This window comes from Oncorhynchus clarkii, chromosome 30 (assembly GCF_045791955.1).
Source record: "Oncorhynchus clarkii lewisi isolate Uvic-CL-2024 chromosome 30, UVic_Ocla_1.0, whole genome shotgun sequence".
Taxonomy (NCBI): domain Eukaryota; kingdom Metazoa; phylum Chordata; class Actinopteri; order Salmoniformes; family Salmonidae; genus Oncorhynchus; species Oncorhynchus clarkii.
Genome location: NC_092176.1, coordinates 43,026,455 through 43,048,223, shown reverse-complemented (window position 1 = coordinate 43,048,223; position 21,769 = coordinate 43,026,455). Strand labels below are relative to the sequence as shown.

The 21,769-nt window shown below is 39.8% G+C and overlaps 1 protein-coding gene across 2 annotated transcripts; it reads left to right on the top strand.

Moving 5' to 3' along the window:
• The first annotated feature begins 1,235 nt into the window (after nt 1–1,235).
• Nucleotides 1,236–19,972, top strand: LOC139390114 (uncharacterized). 2 transcript variants are annotated; one of them, XM_071137272.1, is made up of 9 exons: nt 1,236–1,625; nt 7,077–7,122; nt 8,034–8,183; nt 9,065–9,185; nt 10,700–10,912; nt 11,116–11,199; nt 13,809–13,950; nt 16,814–16,976; nt 18,456–19,972. In XM_071137272.1, coding segments are annotated over exons 2-9 (1,119 nt in total). In that variant the 5' UTR covers nt 1,236–1,625; nt 7,077–7,120; the 3' UTR covers nt 18,700–19,972. The 2 variants fall into 2 exon arrangements, with proteins under 2 accessions (XP_070993373.1, XP_070993372.1); XM_071137271.1 differs by lacking the exon at nt 1,236–1,625 and having other exon boundaries at nt 6,930–7,122.
• Nucleotides 19,973–21,769: the final 1,797 nt, after the last annotated feature.

Below are 21,769 nucleotides of genomic sequence, written 5' to 3'. Positions count from 1 at the left end.
AAGATGTCTTAGCATTGAACACAGGGCTACTTTGAAAATAAATACAAATATATATATTTTAGATTAGCTAGCCCATGAAAGATTGTTCCATCCTATCTGGTATCCTTGGGAAGTCTCTACCCCATTGAAGTTGAAATGGTCAAGGTACGATAAAATATTAGGTATGAGTTATGGTTATTAGGGTAAGGGTATGGGGTTAAGCGGAGGGACATCCCAACGTCGCTGGATTGCACTGACAATAAAAATATTAGGGCTTACTCATCTCAACCTATTCTATTCCTCTGTAGCAGATGCTCTTATCCAGAACAATTTACAGGAGCAATTAGGGTTAAGTGCCTTGCTCAAGGACACAGACAGATTTTCACCTAATCGGCTCAGGGATTTCAACCACAGGGATTTGAACCACAGGGATTTGAAACAGCGACCTTTCGGTTACTGGACCAAAGCTCTTAACTGCTAGGCTACCTGCCACACTACACCTCTATAACCATGACTTCATCACTCTACACCTCTATAACCATGACTCCATCACCCTACACCTCTATAACCATGACTTCATCACCCTACACCTCTATAACCATGACTCAATCACCCTACACCTCTATAACCATTACTCAATCACACTACACCTCTATAACCATGACTCCATCACCCTACACCTCTATAACCATGACTCCATCACCCTACACCTCTATAACCATGACTCCATCACCCTACACCACTATAACCATGACTCCATCACACTACACCACTATAACCATGACTCCATCACCCTACACCTCTATAACCATGACTCCATCACACTACACCACTATAACCATGACTCCATCACACTACACCTCTATAACCATGACTCCATCACCCTACACCTCTATAACCATGACTCCATCACCCTACACCACTATAACCATGACTCCATCACACTACACCACTATAACCATGACTCCATCACCCTACACCTCTATAACCATGACTCCATTACACTACACCTTTATAACATGACTCCATCACACAATACTACAGGTAACTGCCAAAATAATTAATCTACTTTACAAATATTCCGATCCTAACGCAAATTCTCATAAATCCATGACGTATTGCAGACGCGAATATTGAATACCTATAAAAAATGTATATATTTCAGAAATAAAACAGTGTGCAGAATGACAACTAACCCAGCCAATCAAACCTCAAAGTACACCAACTAGTAGTCCTGCCTTCTAAGAATAATAACCAATGGGAACGAATCATGTGGCGTACGGCGGACATCGAATACCCTAACACCGGGCTCCTGTTGTTATAAAATCTGCAATTATGATGATGGAGAAGAAAAAAAACCTGTTTCTTTTCCGAAACCTGTAATGACAAGATAATACTTCGGATAGTGAAATAATTAGGACGAATACGAGTTAAATTGTGACGTATTTGGGAACATTTTTCGTTCTGTTTTGAGACGCTTTCCTGCCTTGATAGATGATCAATGAAGTCGGTCATTTGGGGATTCAAAACGAAACTATTTTCTTACCTTAGTTTGACATTTTACAAACACCACCCCCCCTTTCTATTCCTACATCAATAGGCCTAAGAAGACACATTGTAGCCTAGTACAATACCCCGTCTAAACGGTAAGTTTTTTCTAGAATTTAAAAAAATGCTGATATATCTAACGGTGCATAACACAGACTTACATGTTGTCTGGTAGGTTACTGTATTCATTAATATGTGCCACTATTCGGTCAGTTAGTTGTGTAGCAACATAAGGGAGAGAATAGCTGATATCTTCTGAATAAAACATTGTAGTTAGCTGCAGTATTGTGTTATACTGCATATCCATCGCGGATTAGTAAAATCATGCAGTTACGTCGACTTTACAGTAGAGGTCGCAGTAATAGCAGCTGCGAACGAAGCTAATTTCCGCATGTTTTGGTCTACGGTCAGTACTGCGTGCTACGATGTGGCGTTCATCGGACACAGACACTGTTTTATAACATTACGTTTTTGACATGAAGGATTTAACATGTTACTATTGCAACGATAACAAGACCATTGAAATGATTGTGATTTTTTAAAAACATTTATTATTGTTGCCAAATACGTTGTACACAAACAAAAATTCCAGAATTTTATACCAAAATGTCTAAATAATTTTGATTGAATTTAATCATCTTGTTAAGACATTATCCATAGTGAATAACATATTCGTTAATCATTATAATGACATTTTTTTTTTCTGAGTGAATACAATTGCACTTGAATTTGTATCTATTCAGTATTTTCTAGTTTTACCTGTGTTTTGTTTTGTTAGACATGTATGATGTAAGGATGTAAATTGTTGATAATTTTGTATAATAAAATGTAAAAAAAATCTAAAAGAAATAAAATTAATAAAAATTAAACAAAAAATAATTCTAAAATCATCAGACACAGACTGAATTTACCATCTTTTCGTTGGCTGTCAATTCAACAAAAAAGACTCCCAGACTGCCCACGGGTCCATTCCTTTCTATTTCATGCACTATAATGCATTTAGCTGCTATGACAATCACAAGATAACCTACAGATAGTAGGGACGTTCAGCCTACAGCACAGACACTATGGAGGCTCTAGCCTAGAGCATCAGGTTAAATTGTGTTTGAGAGGATATTTAAACTCTAAATTGTTAAATGATTGAGAAGTAGATGTGATTGTTGCAATAGTTTGTGAGTGGGCAACGTACACTGAGTGGAAAAAACAATAAGAACACCTGCTGTTTCCGTGACATAGACTGACCAGGTGAATCCCAGGTGAAAGCTATGATCCCTTATTGATGTCACTTGTTAAATCCACTTCAATCAGTGTAGATGAAGGGGAGGAGACAGGTGAAATGATTTTTAAGCCTTGAGACAATTGAGAATGTGTGCCATTCAGAGGGTGAATGGGCACGACAAAATATTTAAGTGCCTTTGAACGTGGTATGGTAGAAGGTGCCAGGCGCACCGGTTTGTGTGAAGAACTGCAACACAGCTGGGTTTTTCACGCTCAACAGTTTCCCGTGTGTATCAAGAATGCTCCACCACCCAAGGGACATCCAGCCAACTTGACACAACTGTCGGAAGCATTGGAGTCAACATGGGCCAGCATTCCTGTGGAACGCTTTCCACACAGTGTAGAGTCCATGTCCCCGACGAATTGAGGATGTTCTGTTCTGGTTGCAACTCAATATTAGGAAGGTGTTCCTAGTGTTTTGTACACTCAGTATATACTATCGTGTTGAATTATTTTGGCTCCGCCTCATCCTGCTGCGCCGTCCATTATTTCCAAGGTAAATGTACAGAATGTTGGCGTTGATCTCTTTACGTAGGCCTATATTGTGGGGGTTTTTCCACCCCTAATGTGGACAGTTTGTGTTACTGCCTTACACAAGCTTGCATTTTCACCCCATAACATTTTGTGGAAATTACACGTCCTTTTGACCTGGGATTGGTGACGTTGGTGATGTTGGTGACGTCCTTTTGGATTGGTGACGTTGGTGATGTTGGTGACGTCCTTTTGGATTGGTGACGTTGGTGACGTCCTTTTGGATCGGTGACGTTAGTATAAAAGTGTATAGTCATCACGATGACATAATATTAATTGGTTGCGTACCGTTAATTTGATCACATGCTTGGGGAGCCCAGAACTTAGAATCACTTAGAATGGGGGTCTCCCTATAAAAGGTGCTTGCCACACACAAATACATTGATTTGACACTCAAACTATCACTTAAATAGCAGCCAACCGTTGTCACTGTTGATATTCTATGTTACACGGTGATTCGTTTGAGTAATAGATAAAGTGGTTGATGGCACAAGGGCTGGCTCCAGCCATAAGCGATCGCTTAGGGCCCCCGGTCGCTAGGGAACTTGTGTGTTAGTAAAATACACATGGTGCAAGTTCAACAAAGTGTGGTTGTGACTCAGCAGTTTTTCTCTTGTTATTTTTGTTGTTGTTGTCAGTCACTGACAGTCACTCAATTAGCACATGTCAGCTAACATGTCTTAGAATGCTAAGTTAGTCTAGCCAGTTATTTAAATGTGTAGTAATCATGGCTGAATACCGACCGAGCACGCAGGGTACGTTCCCAGTGGCTCTGACCTCCAGGGGTTGTTGATTTTGTTAGTCACTCTCAGATATCATTAACATGGCATAGGTTAATGGGAAAATGTGTAGATTTGCAGGACATTTTACCTACGCCCAATGGCAAAATGTGTAAATGCAAAATAGTGTCCCCCTGCCAAATAGTGTCCCCCTGCCAAAAAGTGTCCCCCTGCCAAAAAGTGCCCCCTCCCCCCCCCCCCCGTGTCACAATGGGATTCGATGAGTTCTAGCTTCCGTTGCTAAGGCTGTTGCTAGAAAGTGTTTGTGCTCTATCATACTGGGCACGTAATACTGTATGTGAGATCCACAGATGAACTAAAAACACTAGCACTGCAAACACTCAGAACAAAGAGAATATAGCAGTGCCTGGACATTACAGTCTCCCTCCTTAAGTTCCCCTTCTGAGACTGACTGTCTGTTGAGAACAAGTGACAGCCAGAACCTCCCACCCACACACACATCACCCACCTCCTCTCACCCACACACACATCACCCACCTCCTCTCACCCACACACACATCACCCACCTCCTCCCACCCACACACACATCACCCACCTCCTCTCACCCACACACACATCACCCACCTCCTCCCTCCCACCCACACACACATCACCCACCTCCTCTCACCCACACACACATCACCCACCTCCTCTCACCCACACACACATCACCCACCTCCTCTCTATTCCACACACCAGAATTCAGTATTTCAGTCTGATTACCATGTGAGTGTACAAAAACAAGTGACAATAAATTAATGACACAACTATACCAAGAAAAGATCAAACGTTATATATTTAAGTCTTAAATATTGGCAGGTTGGTTTTCACAGCTGTTTCACAAGGTGTTCATTGTTGTAAATTGTAACGTATCCTTTGATGGTGTTTGATAGTTCAACATTATTCATTGTTTTATCCTGGGACCTACAGTAGATACATATATATATTCAACCACAAGGGGGTGCTAATGAGCCAAAAGAGATAGAACAACAATGAACCATAATAGAGGATTACTAAAAATTTTTTATTTCAGTGAAGATGAGGGAGGGGCAGGTTAAAACATGACAGCCAGACATGTCAGTGTATGAATCAAATTGATTTGCATATGAATGGAGTGGAAATTAGCTGACTTCCTGACCTGTAACTTCCTGATCTGTAACTTCCTGATCTGTAACTTCCTGACGTGTAACTTCCTGATCTGTAACTTCCTGATCTGTAACTTCCTGATCTGTAACTTCCTGATCTGTAAGGTAAATAACTTTAATGTGTCTAGTTGATGACACGTTTACTTCGCCATTTTCCAAAACGTAGTAATGTTTAAGACATGGATTTAATGTTGAAATGTTAAACAACGTACACAAAAGTAGTTTGAAGTAATTCATCTTACTAAACAAAACTAAGTTTAAACAGCGATTTTTTTTTTTGTTGTCGCGGAAATAAACTTTGTTCGCATAGCGAGATTAAAATAATTATATTTAGGCTGTAATGATATCCAAAATACAACGCATTAGGCCATCACACCGTTGATATAGCAACGGGCACTAATAGGTGTGTGTGTGGGGTGGGGGGGGGGGGGGGTGCACTTTATGGCATGGGGACATTAATTGGCAATGACAGGCCCCCAGCCAAATCTCGCCTAGGGCCCCAAAAATGCTAGAGCAGGCCCTGCATGGCAGCCTTCCGGAATCAACATTCAACATTCCAAAATATAGATATAAGCCTTCTACAAGTTCTCATCTAACCAACCATGTCTAGGTTGTTCCAGGTTTCCCTGTGGCCTTTCAATAGTGTTATTTTAAACAGCGCGACACCGTTCTATTGATTTCAGCGTGATATCTAAAATAACAAACTATAAAGTGTTGCCTTACACTTAACAGCGTTTGGTGGCCCAGCTAGCTGCCTGCCTTCTACAAACTGTCCTCTGACCAGTGATGTACACATTATTCACATTATCGGCGGATTCCGTGTGTTTGTTTGATGAGCTGTGTTATTTTCAACAGGACGTGCAGCCTCATCTCCCCCTCTCGTGTAATTGATTTCAGCGTGATATCGATATGAGTTATTGGCAGAATAAGCGATGCGTTTCTCTTTCCGTTTTGCAGATCAAAATTGCATCACTGTAAAACTGTATCTCAGTGTCTTCTGCTGGTTGTTCTCCAACCATGTGTTTTTTTGTTTGTTTCAACTGCACGTACAACCTTATCCCCCCCCCCCCCTAATCGATATCAGTTATTTATTGCCAATTGTCAAAACAACAGGATTTTTGGTATGTGTGCAGTTCATAAGGTGCTCGTTGAAAAAATAAAATAATAATAATAAGTATCATAATTACTACTGTATTTGTAAATTGAAATTTGTATATGTTTTCAATATATCACAAACGGGTTCTACATATTGGTTATTGATTGGGTCACCTTAAAACTGTATTTTGACATTTATCAAAATATCTTGTCAACATGAAGCAGGACAGCATCATTTTCAACTTAAAGTTTTAGTAATTTAAATTGAACTTTCAATATTAATTTCCAATGGTATTGTACTTAAATCAGGGGAAAAAAACTGCTGAATGAGTCCTAAAACGTGCTGCGATTTATTTATTTTGATCATATACCAGAAATCACCAAAAACGGGTTTTGCCCTGCCTTCAGCTTGGTTGGCTCTGGTTCAGGGCACCTTGACCCAGAGCTAGTCCACAGATAACCTATCATAGTGGAATGGAATTTGGAATGTTGCAACTTCAGAACTCATTGCATAGTAGAACCTCGGAACACTATTTTTTCCAGTCTCCCTCTGCTTACTGTGGAGCAGCCAGCTTTTTGTTCCACCCTAGCACTAAGACACCTGCTCCAAAGAATGAACTAATCATGGTCTTAGGTCTGAACCTTGGTTATTTGAATCATCTATGGATCAGTTGGTGTAATAGTCTAACGTTGTCTGTCCTGCTTTGCCATCCTCTTACAGGAAACAGTCCCGCAGATACAGCGTCTCAACTTGGATCACTAAATATGTGAGTACAAGCACACTCAAAACAACACGTTCACTTGTATACCAGTGCCATTCAATACTGTACATGACTATTTTCAGCAGTTTGCTAACTCTTCATTAACATGTGAGGAAGGATACTCAGCCTGTTTTACTTACCAGTGCCATTATCTTGATTCTTTTTTATTAGATCCTTTATTTAACTAGACAAGTCAGGTAATAAGAACAAATTCTTATTTTACAATGACGGCCTACCCCCCCGGGCCAAACCCGGACCACGCTGGGCCAATTGTGCGCCGCCCTATGGGACTCCCAATCACGGCCAGATGTGATACAGCCTGGATTCGAACCAGCGACTGTAGTGACGCCTCTTGCACGGAGATGCAGTGCCTTAGACCACTGCGCCACTCGGGAGCTACGAACTGGCATATTATTATGCAACAGTGATTACTAACCCCCCCTCTGTCTCTCTCTTTCCTTCTCTGTCTCTCTCTCCTCTCTCTTCTCTCCTCCTTCTTTCTCTCATCTCTCCTCCCTCTGTCTCTCATCTCTCCTCCCTCTGTCTCTCTCTCCTTCTCTGTCTCTCTCTCCTCTCTCCTCCCTCTGTCCCTCTCCTTCTCTGTCTCTCTCTCTCCTCCCTCTGTCTCTCGCTATGTGTCTCTCTCTCTCCTTCTCTCTCTCCCTCTCTCTCTCTCCTCTCTCTCTCTCGCCCTGTGTCTGTCTCTCTCCTTCTCTCTGTTTCTCGCTCTATCTCTCTCTCCCTGTGTCTCCTCTCTGTCTCTCTCCCTCATCTCTCTCCCTCCTCTCTCTCCTCTCTGTCTCTCGCTCCTCTCTGTTTCTCGCTCTGTGTCTCTGTCTCTCTCCTTCTCTCTGTCTCTCTCTCCCCCTCTCTCCCTCCTCTCTCTCCCTCCTCTCTCTCCGTGTGTTGTTCTCTAGGATTGGACTGAAGTACAACATGTCTCTACCCATGGCTGCAGGGGCATTGTTAGTGGGCATCCCCTACTCCATCTCTCTCGTAGCCCAGTGGATGTATGGCTGGCCTAACAAGCCAGGCTATAAAAAGTACATTGAGGCTCTGAAGCCAAGGTAATTTAACAATCCAGCGCTACTATAATCTTCACTGATATATGTGTGTGTCCCCTGAATGGCACCCTATTCCCTACATAGAGCACCAGAACCCTATGGGCCCTGGTCAAAAGTAGTGCACTATATAGGGAATAGGGTGAAATAGGGCCCTGGTCAAAAGTAGTGCACTATATAGGGAATAGGGACATAAACATTGTTATGAGGTTCAGAATTTTTTTTAATTTTTTTTGAATATTTAAAAAAAAATGTTTTACCCCTTTTTCTCCCCAATTTCGTGGTATCCAATTGTTTAGTAGCTACTATCTTGTCTCATCGCTACAACTCCCGTACGGGAGAGACGAAGGTTGAAAGTCATGCGTCCTCCGATACACAACCAACCAAGCCGCTGCTTCTTTAACACAGCGCACATCCAACCCGGAAGCCAGCCGCACCAATGTGTCGGAGTAAACACCGTGCACCTGGCAACCTTGGTTAGCGCGCACTGCGCCCGGCCCGCCACAGGAGTCGCTGGTGCGCGATGAGACAAGGACACCCCTACCGACCAAGCCCTCCCTAACCCGGGCGACGCTAGGCCAATTGTGCGTCGCCCCACGGACCTCCCGGTCGCGGCCGGTTACGACAGAGCCTGGGCGCGAACCCAGGACTCTGATGGCACAGCTGGCGCTGCAGTACAGCGCCCTTAACCACTAGGTTCTGATTTTTATAGTCTCTTCCCACGCCATGAGTCTGGCAAGCAGGGCTCATATTTATTTAGTGGTTCTGAGATGTACTTGCGTGTGTGTGTGTGTGTGTGTGTGTGTGTGTGTGTGTGTGTGTGTGTGTGTGTGTGTGTGTGTGTGTGTGTGTGTGTGTGTGTGTGTGTGTGTCCTTCCTCTCCCCAGGAGGATATACTGTCTGACTAGAGCTGTGCTGGAGATGCTGAAATACTTCCAGTACGGAAAACTCTACTTCCAGTGGAAGTCCTGGTACAAGAATGTAGAAAACCACAAGCATTATGAAAAGGTAATGTAGAAAACCACAAGCATTATGAAAAGGTAATGTAGAAAACCACAAGCATTATGAAAAGGTAATGTAGAAAACCCCAATCATTATGAAAAGGTAATGTAGAAAACCACAATCATTATGAAAAGGTAATGTAGAAAACCACAAGCATTATGAAAAGGTAATGCAGAAAACCACAATCATTATGAAAAGGTAATGTAGAAAACCACAAGCATTATGACAAGGTAATGTAGAAAACCACAATCATTATGAAAAGGCAATGTAGAAAACCCCAATCACTATGAAAGGGTAATGTAGAACCCCCCATCACTATGAAAAGGTAATGTAGAAAAGCCCCAATCATTATGAAAAGGCAATGTAGAACCCCCCAATCATTATGAAAAGGTAATGTAGAAAAAAAACAATCATTATGAAAAGGTAATGTAGAAAAACAACCATTATGAAAAGGTAATGTAGAAAACCCTCAATCATTATGAAAAGGTAATGTAGAAAACCCCCAATCATTATGAAAAGGTAATGTAGAAAACCCCCAATCATTATGAAAAGGTAATGTAGAAAACCCCCAATCATTATGAAAAGGTAATGTTGTAAACCCCCCAATCATTATGAAAAGGTAATGTAGAAAACCCCCAATCATTATGAAAAGGTAATGTTGTAAACCCCCCAATCATTATGAAAAGGTAATGTAGAAACCCGCCCAATCATCATGAAAAGGTCATTTTGTCCCAGTTTTCCAACATTGCTGGCCTTGGGCTGCTGTCTTTTCCACAGACGTGGGAAGTAGGGTGCTGAAGCACCAACTGATAAATGGAATATATATATATATGTATACAGTATCAGACAAAAGTTTGGACACACCGACTCATTCCAGGGTCTTTCTTTATTTTTTACTGTTTTCTACATTGTAGAATAATAGTGAAGACATCAAAACTATGAAATAACACATATGGAATCATGTAGTAACCAAAAAAATGTTAGACAAATCAAAATATATGTTATATTTGAGATTCTTCAAAGTAGCCACCCTTTGCCTTGATGACAGCTTTACACACTATTGGCATTCTTTCTACATGATTCCATATGTGTTATTTCATAGTTTTGATGTCTTCACTATTATTCTACAATGTAGAAAACAGTAAACAAAATATAAAGAAAAACCCTGGAATGAGAAGGTGTGTCCAAATTTTGGACTGGTACTCTATATTACTTTAAAAAATATATATATAATATTAGTGAACTAGGCCTTTATTGGTCTTGTATGAGTGGAGAAAAATACTCATCATTGTCCTGACTGTGTAGAGCTGATTATTAGTGCCTTTCTTTGAATAATTTTACAAAACCATTTGGTACCTCATTATAAATTAATGTGAAACCTCACTGCACGTGCTCTTCTTTTCCTCCCTCTCTCCTCCCCCTCTCTCCTCCTCCTCCTCCTCCTCCTCCTCCTCCTCTCTCCTCCTCCTCCTCCTCCTCCTCCTCCTCTCTCCTCTCTCCTCCTCCTCCTCCTCCTAAAGGGAATCACGTTTGGGCGTCGTAGTAACAAGCTGGATTTGTACTATTCTCCCACGGTGGGCCAGCCAGGCAGTGGACCGGTGCCTGTGGTAGTGTTTATATACGGGGGAGCCTGGGGTTCAGGGGAGAGGTCCATATACTGTCTACTGGCCATGCAGATGGCTAAGGAGCTCAGCGCAACGGTGATCTGCCCCGACTATTGCACCTATCCAAAGGTAAGACTCCCTCCACAACCATTAAAAAAAACTGCTGCAGCAAGCGCACAAATATTCTTTAGAAAATGTACCGTTTCTAGTTTCAAATGTATATATATATACTGTATATATATTTTTTTGCATAGGGACAGATAGAATAGACCAAAACATTGTATTCAGTGAGCGAGCGTTCACATTGCATTTGACCCTAATCTTCTTTCCAGGGTAATGTTTTGTGTATGGTTCAAGATATTGCGGACTGTCTCATTTGGGCGAGGGACAGCGGCCATAAATTCAACTTCGACAAAGTAAGTTTGCACATCTATCACTCCAGTGTTAATTTGCTAAATTGTAATTACTTTGCTACTATAGGCCTATTTATTGCCTTACCTCCTTACTCCATTTACACACACTGTATACAGATTGTTCTATTGTGTTATTGACTGTATGTTTGTTTATTCTATGTTTAACTCTGTGTTGTTCTTTGTGTCGCACTGTTTTGCTTTATCTTGGTCAGGTCGCAGTTGTAAATGAGAACTTGTTCTCAACTGGCCTCCCTGGTTAAATAAAGGTGTTCTCAACTGGCCTACCCGGTTAAATAAAGGTGTTCTCAACTGGCCTACCCGGTTAAATAAAGGGAACTTGTTCTCAACTGGCCTACATGGTTAAATAAAAGTGTTCTCAACTGGCCTCCCTGGTTAAATAAAGGTGTTCTCAACTGGCCTACATGGTTAAATAAAGGTGTTCTCAACTGACCTACCTGGTTAAATAAAGGTGTTCTCAACTGGCCTCCCTGGTTAAATAAAGGTGTTCTCAACTGGCCTCCCTGGTTAAATAAAGGTGTTCTCAACTGGCCTACCTGGTTAAATAAAGGTGAAATAAATACAAATTTAAAAGTGATGCATACAGTGGTTGAAGTCCAGGTCTACAGTTATAACACATTGGTTGATATCATAGGGGCCAATCCTTACTTCTTCTAGATTATAATCCTTATTTGTTCTAGATTATAATCTTACTTCTTCTAGATTATAATCCGTACTTCTTCTAGATTATAATCCTCACTTCTTCTAGATTATAATCCTTACTTCTTCTAGATTATAATCCTTACTTCTTCTAGATTATAATCCTTACTTCTAGATTATAATCCTCACTTCTTCTAGATTATAATCCTTACTTCTTTTAGATTATAATCCTCACTTCTTCTAGATTAGAATCCTTACTTCTTCTAGATTATAATCCTTACTTCTTCTAGATTATAATCCTTACTTCTTCTAGATTATAATCCTCACTTCTTCTAGATTATAATCCTCACTTCTTCTAGATTATAATCCTTACTTCTTCTAGATTATAATCCTCACTTCTTCTAGATTATAATCCTTACTTCTTCTAGATTATAATCCTTACTTCTTTTAGATTATAATCCTCACTTCTTCTAGATTATAATCCTTACTTCTTCTAGATTATAATCCTTACTTCTTCTAGATTATAATCCTTACTTCTTCTAGATTATAATCCTCACTTCTTCTAGATTATAATCCTCACTTCTTCTAGATTATAATCCTCACTTCTTCTAGATTATAATCCTTACTTCTTCTAGATTATAATCCTTACTTCTTCTAGATTATAATCCTTACTTCTTCTAGATTATAATCCTTACTTCTTCTAGATCATAATCCTTACTTATTTTAGATTATAATCCTTACTTCTTCTAGATTATAATCCTTACTTCTTCTAGATTATAATCCTTACTTCTTCTAGATTATAATCCTTACTTCTTCTAGATTATAATCCTTACTTCTTCTAGATTATAATCCTTACTTCTTCTAGATCATAATCCTTACTTATTTTAGATTATAATCCTTACTTCTTCTAGATTATAATCCTTACTTCTTCTAGATTATAATCCTTACTTCTTCTAGATTATAATCCTTACTTCTTCTAGATTATAATCCTTACTTCTTCTAGATTATAATCCTTACTTCTTTTAGATTATAATCCTTACTTCTTCTAGATTATAATCCTCATTTATTCTTATTCTTATTTATTTATTTTTTCTCCCCAATTTCGTGGTATCCAATTGTTTAGTAGCTACTATCTTGTCTCATCGCTACAACTCTCGTACGGGAGAGACGAAGGTTGAAAGTCATGCGTCCTCCGATACACAACCCAACCAAGCCGCACTGCTTCATAACACAGCGCCATCCAACCCGGAAGCCAGCCGCACCAATGTGTCGGAGGAAACATTGTGCACCTGGCAACCTTGGTTAGCGCGCACTGCGCCCGGCCCGCCACAGGGGTCGCTGGTGCGCGATGAGACAAGGATTTCCCTACCGGCCAAACCCTCCCTAACCCGGACGACGCTAGGCCAATTGTGCGTCGCCCCACGGACCTCCCGGTCGCGCCCGGTTAGTCTCTGGTGGCACAGCTGGCGCTGCACTACAGCGCCCTTAACCACTGCGCCACCCGGGAGGCCTAATCCTCACTTCTTCTAGATTATAATCCTCACTTCATGATTATAATTGTCACTTAGTCTTGCATTGATATTAGAAAAATGAGACTTCAGTGGAAGTTTTTGTATTCGCCCTTTACTGAAGACTGTTTATAAATGCAATGTTGATACTAACGTTCCTGTGCTTGTTCTCTCTTTATTCAAGGATAACATTCTGTTAATAGTCCCTTTATATGATTTATAAAGGGCTTATAGTTATAGATCATAAATACTACATTATTAGTTCATATATATGAATGTGTAGTAAGCATTTATAACACATTGGTTGATATTCACCCCCCTGTGCCTACCTGTTGTCTACGTGCAGAATAACATTGTGTTAGTCGTTCATAAACTGTTCATTTTTAGTTTGTAAAGTGGGTAATAAACAGTTAACAGGTATTGATATCCGCTATGTTGTCTGTGCAGGATAACATTGTGTTAATGGGCCACTCCGCTGGGGCTCACCTAGCAGCTCTAACCGTGCTGTTCATGGTCGAGGGACGAGACGAGCTCTTTATAGAAGCCAAGAAGCAGACAGAGATCACCATGGCAATCAGAGGAGTTACAGGTCAATATGTGGTTTATAGATACGGGTCAATATGTGGTTTATAGATACAGGTCAATATGTAGTTTATAGATACAGGTCAATATGTGGTAACAGGTCAATATGTGGTTTATAGATACAGGTCAATATGTGGTTTATAGTTACAGGTCAATATGTGGTTTATAGATACGGGTCAATATGTGGTTTATAGTTACAGGTCAATATGTGGTTTATAGATACAGGTCAATATGTGGTTTATAGATACAGGTCAATATGTGGTTTATAGTTACAGGTCAATATGTGGTTTATAGATACAGGTCAATATGTGGTTAATAGATACAGGTCAATATGTGGTTTATAGTTACAGGTCAATATGTGGTTTATAGATACAGGTCAATATGTGGTTTATAGATACAGGTCAATATGTGGTTTATAGATACAGGCCAATATGTGGTTTATAGATACGGGTCAATATGTGGTTTATAGTTACAGGTCAATATGTGGTTTATAGATACAGGTCAATATGTGGTTTATAGATACAGGTCAATATGTGGTTTATAGTTACAGGTCAATATGTGGTTTATAGATACAGGTCAATATGTGGATTATAGTTACAGGTCAATATGTGGTTTATAGTTACAGGTCAATATGTGGTTTATAGATACAGGTCAATATGTGGTTTATAGTTACAGGTCAATATGTGGTTTATAGTTACAGGTCAATATGTGGTTCATAGATACAGGTCAATATGTGGATTATAGTTACAGGTCAATATGTGGTTTATAGTTACAGGTCAATATGTGGTTTATAGATACAGGTCAATATGTGGTTTATAGTTACAGGTCAATATGTGGTTTATAGATACAGGTCAATATGTGGATTATAGTTACAGGTCAATATGTGGTTTATAGTTACAGGTCAATATGTGGTTTATAGATACAGGTCAACATGTGGTTTATAGTTACAGGTCAATATGTGGTTTATAGATACAGGTCAATATGTGGATTATAGTTACAGGTCAATATGTGGTTTATAGTTACAGGTCAATATGTGGTTTATAGATACAGGTCAATATGTGGTTTATATAGTTACAGGTCAATGCGTGGTTTATAGATACAGGTCAATATGTGGTTTATAGATACAGGTCAATATGTGGTTTATAGATACAGGTCAATATGTGGTAACAGGTCAATATGTGGTTTATAGATACAGGTCAATATGTGGTTTATATAGTTACAGGTCAATGCGTGGTTTATAGATACAGGTCAATATGTGGTAACAGGTCAATATGTGGTTTATAGATACAGGTCAATATGTGGTTTATAGATACAGGTCAATATGTGGTAACAGGTCAATATGTGGTTTATAGATACAGGTCAATATGTGGTTTATAGATACAGGTCAATATGTGGTTTATAGATACAGGTCAATGCGTGGTTTATAGATACAGGTCAATATGTGGTAACAGGTCAATATGTGGTTTATAGATACAGGTCAATATGGGGTTTATAGATACGGGTCAATATGTGGTTTATAGATACAGGTCAATATGTGGTAACAGGTCAATATGTGGTTTATAGATACAGGTCAATATGTGGTAACAGGTCAATATGTGGTTTATAGATACAGGTCAATATGTGGTTTATAGTTACAGGTCAATATGTGGTTTATAGTTACAGGTCAATATGTGGTTTATAGATACAGGTCAACATGTGGTTTATAGATACAGGTCAATATGTGGTTTATAGTTACAGGTCAATATGTGGTAACAGGTCAATATGTGGTTTATAGATACAGGTCAATATGTGGTTTATATAGTTACAGGTCAATGCGTGGTTTATAGATACAGGTCAATATGTGGTTTATAGATACAGGTCAATATGTGGTTTATATAGTTACAGGTCAATATGTGGTTTATAGAGACAGGTCAATATGTGGTTTATATAGTTACAGGTCAATATGTGGTAACAGGTCAATATGTGGTTTATAGTTACAGGTCAATATGTGGTTTATAGATACAGGTCAACATGTGGTTTATAGATACAGGTCAATATGTGGTTTATAGATACAGGTCAATATGTGGTAACAGGTCAATATGTGGTTTATAGTTACAGGTCAATATGTGGTTTATATAGTTACAGGTCAATGCGTGGTTTATAGATACAGGTCAATATGTGGTTTATAGATACAGGTCAACATGTGGTTTATAGTTACAGGTCAATATGTGGTTTATAGATACAGGTCAATATGTGGTTTATAGTTACAGGTCAATATGTGGTTTATAGATACAGGTCAATATGTGGATTATAGTTACAGGTCAATATGTGGTTTATAGTTACAGGTCAATATGTGGTTTATAGATACAGGTCAATATGTGGTTTATAGTTACAGGTCAATATGTGGTTTATAGATACAGGTCAACATGTGGTTTATATAGTTACAGGTCAATATGTGGTTTATAGATACAGGTCAACATGTGGTTTATAGTTACAGGTCAATATGTGGTTTATAGATACAGGTCAATATGTGGATTATAGTTACAGGTCAATATGTGGTTTATAGTTACAGGTCAATATGTGGTTTATAGATACAGGTCAATATGTGGTTTATATAGTTACAGGTCAATGCGTGGTTTATAGATATTGTCTTAGACAATCAGACAGCTCAACATTTATCTCCACATTGATGAGATTTTCTTGTTCTTAAGCTCAGGCTTTATTTCCATGATCAAATGAAAAACAGGAAGTTGTGTTGTATTACATTGAATTTAGATTTAAGAAAAAAATAAAAATAAAGTTCCTTAAAAATATCTTCTTGTACCCCCCCCCCCCCCCCCCCCCCCCCTCCCTCCTCCTCCTCTACGACATGGTGTCTGTTCTCTGTTCAGGTTTGAGTGGAGTGTACAACATCGTGGACCACTATGAACATGAACAGATGAGAGCTGTGGAGTATGTCTCTACGATGCACAAAGCCATGAATGGACTGGAGAACTTCCCTTATTATTCACCCACACACCTACTGAAGAAATTCAGCGAGGAGCAACTGAAAAGGTAGGATTGAAGAGGCTGCATAATACTATTTTAATTTAATTTAAATTAATTTTTTAATTTCACCTTTATTTAACCAGGTAGGCTAGTTCTCATTTACAACTGCGACCTGGTCAAGATAAAGCATAGCAGTGTGAACAGACAACAACAACAACAGAGTTACACATGGAGTAAACAATAAACAAGTCAATAACACAGTAGAAACAAAAGAGTCTATATACGTTGTGTGCAAAAGGCATGAGGAGGTAGGCGAATAATTACAATTTAGCAGATTAACACTGGAGTGATAAATGATCAGATGGTCATGTACAAGTAGAGATACTGGTGTGCAAAAGAGCAGAAAAGTAAATAAATAAAAACAGTATGGGGATGAGGTAGATAAATTAGGTGAGCTATTTACCGATGGACTATGTACAGCTGCAGCGATCGGTTAGCTGCTCAGATAGCAGATGTTTGAAGTTGGTGAGGGAGATAAAAATCTCCAACTTCAGCGATTTTTGCAATTCATTCCAGTCACAGGCAGCAGAGAACTGGAAGGAAAGGCGGACAAATGAGGTGTTGGCTTTAGGGATGATCAGTGAGATACACCTGCTGGAGCGCGTGCTACGGGTGGGTGTTGCCATCGTGACCAGTGAACTGAGATAAGGCGGAGCTGTACCTAGCATGGACTTGTAGATGACCTGGAGCCAGTGGGTCTGGCGACGAATATGTAGCGAGGGCCAGCCGACTAGAGCATACAAGTCGCAGTGGTGGGTGGTATAAGGTGCTTTAGTAACAAAACGGATGGCACTGTGATAAACTGCATCCAGTTTCCTGAGTAGAGTATCGGAAGCTATTTTGTAGATGACATCGCCGAAGTCGAGGATCGGTAGGATAGTCAGTTTTACTAGGGTAAGTTTGGCGGCGTGAGTGAAGGAGGCTTTGTTGCGGAATAGAAAGCCGACTCTAGATTTGATTTTAGATTGGAGATGTTTGATATGAGTCTGGAAGGAGAGTTTACAGTCTAGCCAGAGACCTAGGTACTTATAGGTGTCCACATATTCTAGGTCGGAACCATCCAGGGTGGTGATGCTAGTCGGGCGTGCGGGTGCAGGCAGCGAACGGTTGAAAAGCATGCATTTGGTTTTACTAGCGTTTAAGAGCAGTTGGAGGCCATGGAAGGAGTGTTGTATGGCATTGAAGCTCATTTGGAGGTTAGATAGCACAGTGTCCAAGGAAGGGCCAGAAGTATACAGAATGGTGTCGTCTGCAGACATTGACGATAAAACTGAAACGATCTCAAAGGTTTCCGACGATCTTAACCCAATAAATGCACAGGGCAAGAACAAATAGGTGAACGCCAGCCCAGGAAATAAGATGTCTTATTCAGATTTTTGTCTCTCCTTCCTGTTCAGTTCTACGGGGCTAGTCTGTTAGTCAGCACCTCTACTAGAATTTTGTGTGTGCGTCAACTACCAACTCATCATTTGTTCAATTCTACAGAGTTCCACCTTTCTGCTTACTCCACGGGACCAACGACATCATAGTTCCGGTGGAATCTTCCCAGAGGTTCTCTGAGCTGCTCACGGCCCTGTCAATCAAGGTATCCCTGTACCTCATGCCTAAAATGGACCACACAGAGATAGTCACCGATCTCATGGCGACAGACAGGCACTTCTACAAAACAGTGTACGGCTGCATCAAACAGGAGTACAGCAAGTTCATAGGCCAGGTCTGTGACTGCTGAACGAAACAACTAACACAATACATTATTCATTCATGATGTGCCGTAATTCTTCTTGTTTACATCTCTTTTTTTTCAGTTAATTATTATGATGATACCTCGAATTTACAAGATTTTGACTTTTCGACAAAAACAAAAAATAGTTTTAGCTCTCTGTTTTAAATCTCAATGATGCTTTCTGTGGTGTGTGTTTCATAATGGTTCCATGATTGTAAACAAGACTGAATGATATTTTAATACAATAATTCCTGATCTTTACACATCAGATTATTTTTCAGAGCTGATAGGATTGGTCAAAAGATTAGCCGGTAGAAAGATCCGAATTGGTCTCTCAATTCAATTCAATTCAATTCAAGGGGCTTTATTGGCATGGGAAACATGTGTTAACATTGCCAAAGCAAGTGAGGTAGATAATATATAAAGTGAATCTCTCTCTGTCTAAACAAAGCCCATGTATGTCAGACCTCAAATGCACATGCCAAATAATCGTGCCAGATTTTTCACCTTTGGGACTATCCCATTGGTTCCATTGTACCAGGTCAACTAAATCAACTAAATCAACTAAATCAAGTATTGGATATGTATTTGGCTTTATAAAAACACATTTGATTGATATATTGATCCAGCTGGAACCTTTTATATAGTGTTAGTGTTAACTTCCACTCTGACAGAGTAATATGGGCTAGTATTCAGCAAAGCATTGGCAACATTCCCGTGTGGATTAAGACGCCACATCCTAAATTGCACCCTATTCCCTACATAGTGCACTACTTTTGACCAGAGCCCTATGGCACCATATTCCCAACATAGGGCTCTAGTCAAAAGTAGTGCACTATGGCGCCCTATTCCCTATATAGTGCACTACTTTTGACCAGAGCCCTATGGACAGTGCACTATATAGGGAAAAGGGTACCATTTGGGACAGAACCAAAACAGTTGAGCAGATCTATTGTATATGTTCTACTGATAATCTGTTGCATTAATATGGTCAACCAGGAGAACATTACATTTTCAGTTATATGGTCAACCAGGGCACATTAGATGTTCTGTTAAATGGTCAACCAGGGCCCATTAGATGTTCTGTTAAATGGTCAACCAGGGCACATTAGATGTTCTGTTATATGGTCAACCCATTAGATTTTCTGTCTATTAAATGTTTGAACAACTACATACTACATCTGATGAAATGTATTCATTACATTACTCTATTTTGCATTTTGAATATCTGCTCTTAAAAGTTATGTATGGATTTATTTAATAAAAGTCTTAAATTGTGTCTTTTCTTTTTTAATGAAATGCCCAGATTCACAAAACTTGTCCGACCTTGTTGAGTATGAAGTTCCTGAACCAAATGAACCGAAGCATGAACCACAAGACCCTTTTGGTATCTTAAAATCAAATCAAAGTGTATTGGTTGCGTACAGAGATTTGCAGATGATATTGCAGGTGCTGTGAAATCCTTGTGTTTCTAGCTCCAACAGTAATACCTAGCTAAATGCTTGTGTTTCTAGCTCCAACAGTGCAGCGATACCTAGCTAAATCCTTGTGTTTCTAGCTCCAACAGTGCAGCGATACCTAGCTAAATCCTTGTGTTTCTAGCTCCAACAGTGCAGCGATACCTAGCTAAATGCTTGTGTTCCTAGCTCCAACAGTGCAGCGATACCTAGCTAAATGCTTGTGTTTCTAGCTCCAACAGTGCAGCGATACCTAGCTAAATCCTTGTGTTTCTAGCTCCAACAGTGCAGCGATACCTAGCTAAATGCTTGTGTTTCTAGCTCCAACAGTAATACCTAGCTAAATGCTTGTGTTTCTAGCTCCAACAGTAATACCTAGCTAAATGCTTGTGTTTCTAGCTCCAACAGTAATACCTAGCTAAATGCTTGTGTTTCTAGCTCCAACAGTGCAGTAATACCTGGCTAAATGCTTGGTTCCTCACTCCAACAGTGCAGTAATACCTAGCTAAATGCTTGGTTCCTCACTCCAACAGTGCAGTAATACCTGGCTAAATGCTTGGTTCCTCACTCCAACAGTGCAGTAATACCTAGCTAAATGCTTGTGTTTCTAGCTCCAACAGTAATACCTAGCTAAATGCTTGTGTTTCTAGCTCCAACAGTAATACCTAGCTAAATGCTTGTGTTTCTAGCTCCAACAGTAATACCTAGCTAAATGCTTGTGTTTCTAGCTCCAACAGTAATACCTAGCTAAATGCTTGTGTTTCTAGCTCCAACAGTAATACCTAGCTAAATGCTTGTGTTTCTAGCTCCAACAGTGCAGTAATACCTGGCTAAATGCTTGGTTCCTCACTCCAACAGTGCAGTAATACCTAGCTAAATGCTTGTGTTTCTAGCTCCAACAGTAATACCTAGCTAAATGCTTGTGTTTCTAGCTCCAACAGTAATACCTAGCTAAATGCTTGTGTTTCTAGCTCCAACAGTAATACCGAGCTAAATGCTTGTGTTTCTAGCTCCAACAGAAATACCGAGCTAAATGCTCATGTTTATAGCTCCAACAGTGCAGTAATACCTAGCTAAATGCTTGTGTTTTTAGCTCAAACAGTGCAGTAATACCTGGCTAAATGCTCGTGTTTTTAGCTCCAAAAGTGCAGTGATGCCTAGCAATAATAAAAAATAAAATAAAAAATACACGCATAAACCCCCAGCAAAAAAAGAAATGAAGAAATATGAGAACGAGCAACTTCAGAGAATGGATTATATAGATTTATAAATTCAGCAAAATTCAGTCCTCTCACTGTCAACTGCATTTATTTTCAGCATGTAAATATTTGTATGAACATAACAAGATTCAACAACTGAGACATAAACTGAACTAGTTCCACAGACATGTGACTAACAGAAATGGAATAATGTGTCCCTGAACAAATGGGGGGGTCAAAATCAAAAGTAACTGTCAGTATCTGGTGTGGCCACCAGCTGCATTAAGTACTGCAGTGCATCTCCTCCTCGTGGACTGCACCAGATTTGCCAGTTATTGCTGTGAGATGTTACCCTACTCTTCCACCAAGGCACCTGCAAGTTACCGGACATTTCTGGGCCCTAGCCCTCAAAAGGAAATT